The sequence below is a fragment of the Abrus precatorius genome, unplaced genomic scaffold (genome assembly GCF_003935025.1).
Source record: "Abrus precatorius isolate BTA unplaced genomic scaffold, Abrus_2018 Scaffold3, whole genome shotgun sequence".
In the NCBI taxonomy this organism is placed as follows: domain Eukaryota; kingdom Viridiplantae; phylum Streptophyta; class Magnoliopsida; order Fabales; family Fabaceae; genus Abrus; species Abrus precatorius.
The window spans coordinates 17,279,932-17,285,724 of NW_020874373.1; the positions used below are offsets into that span (position 1 = coordinate 17,279,932).

General features: G+C 33.2%; 1 protein-coding gene across 2 annotated transcripts; it reads right to left on the reverse strand.

Annotated features, from left to right (window-relative positions):
- Nucleotides 1-1,188: 1,188 nt before the first annotated feature.
- LOC113863105 lies at nt 1,189-4,342 on the reverse strand. Of its 2 annotated transcripts, none has more exons than XM_027496531.1 (11): nt 4,147-4,342; nt 3,645-3,719; nt 3,487-3,545; nt 3,263-3,398; nt 3,037-3,133; nt 2,879-2,945; nt 2,579-2,677; nt 2,286-2,375; nt 2,020-2,174; nt 1,835-1,936; nt 1,189-1,702 (listed from the first exon to the last, which is right to left on the reverse strand). In XM_027496531.1, the coding sequence occupies exons 1-11, from the start codon at nt 4,334-4,336 to the stop codon at nt 1,537-1,539; spliced, it is 1,236 nt and encodes a 411-aa protein (XP_027352332.1). In that variant the 5' UTR covers nt 4,337-4,342; the 3' UTR covers nt 1,189-1,536. The 2 variants fall into 2 exon arrangements, with proteins under 2 accessions (XP_027352332.1, XP_027352330.1); XM_027496529.1 differs by having other exon boundaries at nt 3,263-3,410.
- Nucleotides 4,343-5,793: the final 1,451 nt, after the last annotated feature.

The following is a 5,793-nucleotide window of genomic DNA, read 5'->3' on the forward strand; positions in this document are numbered from 1 at the left end:
TCGAAAAACAAGAAGTGGTCAGAAAATATTCTAAGTCCACAAACTTGGTTGAGCTCCATATTTTCTCTAGAATTGCTTGAAAAACAAAAATGAGCAAAGAAAATATTCTAAGTCCACAAGACCAAAACAAGCTCTCAAAACTCCAGAATTGCTCAAAAAGAGAAGTCAAGAAGAAATTTTTTTAAGGCCATAACACTAAATGAGTCTCTTAGGTTTCTCCCAGAAATACTCGAAAAGCAAGAGTCTCGATAGGTCAAGTCATTGCAAAATCCAATAGCGGTTACCAGCAGTTATCAACATTCACCATTACGCAAAGGAAATCGTGGGCGATAGCAGTTACGAAAGAAGCCCCAACCAACAACACGATCACAAGCAATCGTGGATAATAGGCATCAACAGTTGAAGGAATTTACTAAGAAGTGCCCGCAAAAGGAGGAGAACGGTGGTGGTCTTCATGTCATAAATACTCCAAAGCGCAATTTTACAAGGGACGACTTTTTGTACCCAGACACTGCACCTAAACACTCTGAGACGCTGAAACCCTGCACCGCGCCAGACACTAGCTACAAGGAGACCCACGGTGGCCGTTGTGAGGAGTCGTACGTTTACATTCCAGCACCTTTACATTCCCGCATTTACCTTTCTGCATTTTAATTTCAGTGCTTGTTGCTTATATCTTTGTACGCTATTTGTTTCCTGTTTACTACATTTTTGTAAAAGCATCTATGTTTGATTCAATTCTGCACAATTACTATTCCCTATTCTTGCTTAATACGTCGTTAATTTGAGCTTCACGTTAACAACACATTTAAAAGAACCCAAAGAGGACCTAAATCCAGTCCCCAAATTGATCTTTGGATTATTTGTTTACAATTGTTATTTTTCATTGTAAACAAATATAAAATAATACTTTTTTAAAAATATATATAATTGCTAAATTTCAAATTTTGGTTTAGTTAATTATAATGTTCTTTTTTGTCATTTTACATTTATCAATAATTAGTTTTATCCGCTTCTAATTAACTCATCCGCTCGTTTTACTAAATATACCTTCAATCTTTTTTATAATATCTACAATCTTAAAGAACAAAGTAAAAATTTATTCCAAATGTCTAAAGGAACTTGGAATCATCATCTGAAGTCTTTCGAAAATTTGATTTTCAATTTCTTTCTCTAACTCTTTAAAAGTATCTACTCAATTAAATAAATGCACTGAAATTATTACACAGGGATAAGTTTATTGTTGAAACTTGAAACTATAGTTTTTAATTGGTATACAAATAAAATGATATTAAGCATCGAAACAAGCAAAAGTAGCCATTACAAAACATCATCTGCTTTTGAAGGATAAGTCTATATCTTACTGTTGATTGCAGTGATAAGTTTATGATTCACCTAGATTTTGGAACTTAGGAGTCATACATTGAATAATCCCTGGTATTCTATAATAAAGTTAGCATGTATAGAAGGGTTTTGAGTACAGTCAATCAGGTATTCAAACTACAAATAGAAAAGAAAGAAATCCATTTAAGTTTATCAATCGGTTGGATTCTCATCAATATCTCTAAGGTGCTCTTTCAATGGCTGTCCTAGAGATTCCCAGTTTTTACTATCCCATGCTGGATCAATTTCAGGCAGTTCATAGTCATCAGGATGTAATGATAATTGGAACTCAGGAAGGTCTGGCAATGCTTGAAGACCCCTGCATCATTAACAAAATTCCAATTATGCATAATTGATAATTCCATATTATAATTTCAAGGAAATTAAGAACTTAGTGAGAATATCAAATGTGTTAATCACATAGTTGGAAGAAACAAAGGATGCTCCTTACTTCTCTTGCTCCCAGAGGTAGCCATACATTTGAGACTTCCTTGATGCAACTTCAGGAATTTTCTGATGTAAAAATTTCATGGCACCCCAGAGTGGAGGAGCCCTTGACAAAGAAAAACAAATATGTTAAGATAAAGGAATGTGCACAAAAGAAAATTTAAGAAAAAGTCAAAGATAAAAACCGACCTTGTCACTGGAGCCGCAAGACAAAAGCTTAAGCAGGCCTTCTTGCTTTCAGCCAGAAGTTCTTCTGCAGCAAGAAAACAAGACACAGCCCCAATGTGACTGCTTGGTTCATTACCTTTGTCAAGGATTAGACCATGGTAGTAGTAGGCTGCAGTCTGACAATATTATAAAAACATTTGAGGATTGGATCATCTATGTTGTTGTATATTTCAAAGGTTTATCTTTTGTCGTGAAGTATTTAATCAAATCTTGATTGAATTACTAACCTTAGCTTCTAGAAATTTCCATTTGATGAAACGGAGATGCTTCTTTCCATGCCCTTGGTTGACATCACATCCTAACAAGCAGTGGTAAGCCTGCTCATGAAAGTAATGAACACCTTTATTTGAGAAATAGCAATCAGCCCTAGAACTTACAAAAACTGGGATTAAAAGGAACTGTTTGACTTCAGTCAAATAATCTCTCAAACTATGAAAAGAAGCAAAATGAATTGCAGATATAAAGTTATTGATCTTAAGCATTAATGATGAGTAGATGCTCGAAGTCTTGAAATAAAAACCTGACTAAAGTAAATCAGTTGTTCACATGCCAACCTCCTCTTTACAGACAAAGTTGCCTTCTGACTTTCCACAGCAAGACCAAGCTGAATCTCAGTTCCCTAATTGTCATCAAGATGAGCTATTATACACAATTATGGGACTTGTTTTCCAAGCTATTTTTGTCAACCGGTCAATAGAATCAAAGATAAAGAATAGGGGATTTTTACCATGTTCCTACATGTCCTTAATAATGTATTTCACAGAATAGAATAATGAATGCTTTTACAGGCCAGAAACTAGAGATATTGATCAGCTAGTACCTGGCCTAGTGTTTGAATAGCTATAGCTTCCAATACACCCTCCTGCAAGTCTTGTGGAAAAGTTTTCCTGGATGTAGTTTGAATGTAGTTTCTTAATAGGGTGTTCAATGATGGTCCAAAACTAGTTTTACAAACTTAAAATCTATAGAGAAACATACTTGGTTTCAGCAGGTATCCGAGTAAGAATATCCCTTACACAGAACTCCAGGTATCCTGATGCCTTGAGTAACAAATCAATTGCTTCTCTCTTGCTATCTGACAGCACAAAAATGCAAGATCACTGAGTATAAAGGTTGTTCAACTTGTGGATCCTTTCGTAGGATCTGACTTCATGCTGCACTAGTACAGTATCTGAAGACTAAAGCTTATCTATTGGCACAAAACCTGAAGACACAACCCTGAATCCAGAGCCTGAAGGGTCCTTTGGAATCATCAGTGAGTCAGCCTCAGACAGTGTTAGCATAGCCATAAGGTGAACTGCAGATAGCACCTCAAACCAGGCATTTGATATACTGCTATCCTGCCAAGTGGACTTTTAACAGGTTAAAGAAACCTAAACAATCAATGATTAAAATAATAATTAAGAAAGAGTTTACGGATGGCTATACTTGTCGCCCATCTTCAAAACTTTTCCACTTAAATTCTGTTAGTCCTTCAAGACCATACTCTGTTAACAAAAGAAAATCATTCACAACCCATCTGAGAAATGGAGAGAAAATAGAGGGTTCTGGAGGAAGGGAGGGTGTAATGAGTTAATTTGTGAAACCTTTCTTAGTAAGTCCAATCAGAGCAGACAAATATTCATTCAAAGCTCGCCGCAATTCAGCTATAGCTGAACCACCTGCAACAATATATTAAAATTTCAGATCAGCACAACATTTTCACATGTTACTATTCATTCTATAAGAAATTTGGAATTTCTTTATGAATATTAGTAGTTGAAGAAGTGGACTAATTAAAAGAGATGCTTTCAAGCTCTAACTTTGTCCTAAAACACTCATTGTCCTATATAGTGATAACCTAATGTTTCTTCAATTCTTCTATATGCAATACCTTAAGGCTTTTAGTTTTACTTTCTAATTAAAATTTGAGTTTTACCTCGATAACTTTTATGATAAAAGTCAATATTAAAGGTCGATACTGATTTTGAGATAAAACTCCAATTTTAATAGAAGAACAGCAAGAAAAGCATCCTAAAAACAAAATACTGAGAAGAAAAAGAAGAGTGAAAATAATAATACAAATTAAGAGAGCAAGCAAGGGCATACCAGTATCCTCTGCTACCAACACTATCTGATTCCGAAGTGAAGACAATTTATTACCTAGATCCCTAGGAATTACTCCTTTAAGCACCCTTTGAAGATCAGATTGCACTGGAATTCTTCTTGATGGAACAAAGACCACCACTTCAGGAAAGGTTGACTTTTTCTTCTTATACAAAGAGTAAGTGCACCCCATCCTTTCAAGCATAACATCCTACGGGACAAAATATCAACCATTCATTTCACAACTTAAGTCATCAAATAGACAGTGTCTAGAAAAAAAAATTGAGCATTAATAATGATATGGACATGATGAGGTAGTAATGAATGGGAAAAAGAATGGGACTTCACATGAGCATAGTGGGCACATTTTAACAGCATAAAAGCGCTGGAATTAAACTCTGCTGAAGCAAGTAAGAAATGAAAATCTTCATCTAACCACAGTTTTCATGATGAGCAGGTTAATAAAAAAAGAAAGAAAAAAAAAAAAACAGTCGCAGCATCTACATGTGTGGGACAGAAAAGACAGTTAATACTGGTAGATTCAAAAATGGGTGATTGATGAATATTAAAATTAAAATAGGCAAATCATGGGACGAGAAAAAAACAACACAGAAATAAAAGACAAGTTGAGGAATGAGGGAAGAAAAGAGAATAATGTGATATTAAAAGAGAGACAAAACTTACTGGATACAGAGAGGAGAGAAGCAGGGAAGATTCGAGGAGATGCAGAACATGTTCTTATGGTATCTGAGTGAATAGGAAGCTCAAGAACCGAGACATGTCTCACATGCTCGTAGCGTAGAAGTCTCTGCATCGTTCAAAGGACCACGTTCACCTCTTCCATTTGTTTTTTCAGTAAAGGATTTAGTGTAATGCAAGGACGTGTAGGCATGAACAATACCAGACCACGAGTTCGTCTTAAAACTCATGAAAAAGGAATCCCTTTTTTTACCAACAAAATTTGCAATTTTAAAAATAAATTCGCAAATAATACGTGAGATGATTTTGGATATATTACAAAATCATAAAAACTTAAATTATTTATGGATTTCATATAACGTAAAACAAACTCCAATCAAGCAATTAGAATAGGAAAATATTAATTTGATAATCTTTTTTAAAAAATTGTAAAAAAGTCAAAAGGATAATATCTTTCCTTCTCTAATACATTTTAAAAATATATATATTTTAAATTATTAATTAAATTATATTAAAATTTTCAAATTTTATATCAATCTCATTCTAATTTAATAATTTTCATTTATAGTTTTATAAATTTTAATTATTCTAAACTAATAATATATATATATATAGAGAGAGAGAGAGGGGATTGTTGATAGTAAGTGTCAAATTTAGATACTTGCACACTTTAATAGTTTTCATGTAATGAAAGATTAGCAAATTTAATTATTGATTCATCTTATATTATTTTTTTATTTATGCATATTAAATTTCATACAATTTGAAAATTTACAAGTATATTATCTAAAATTTAATACTTACTTATATTTTAAAAATATAATAATATTAAAATAAAGTAATTATTAAAGCATATATTACTTGAATCAAACCTCATTAGAACTCGTTAATATATACACGCATAGTTTACCATAATTGTGGTAGTTATTAATTTTTAAAAACTGAGATTTT

Excerpts from the sequence above, each read along its gene's own strand:
- LOC113863105 (XM_027496529.1), bottom strand. The coding sequence starts at position 4,336 with ATGGGGTGCACTTACTCTTTGTATAAGAAGAAAAAGTCAACCTTTCCT. Across the intron at positions 3,546-3,644 it reads GATTGGACTTACTAAGAAAG|AGTATGGTCTTGAAGGACTA; the intron begins GTTTCACAAATT and ends TTTTGTTAACAG. Across the intron at positions 3,411-3,486 it reads GTTTTGAAGATGGGCGACAA|TCCACTTGGCAGGATAGCAG; the intron begins GTATAGCCATCC and ends ACCTGTTAAAAG.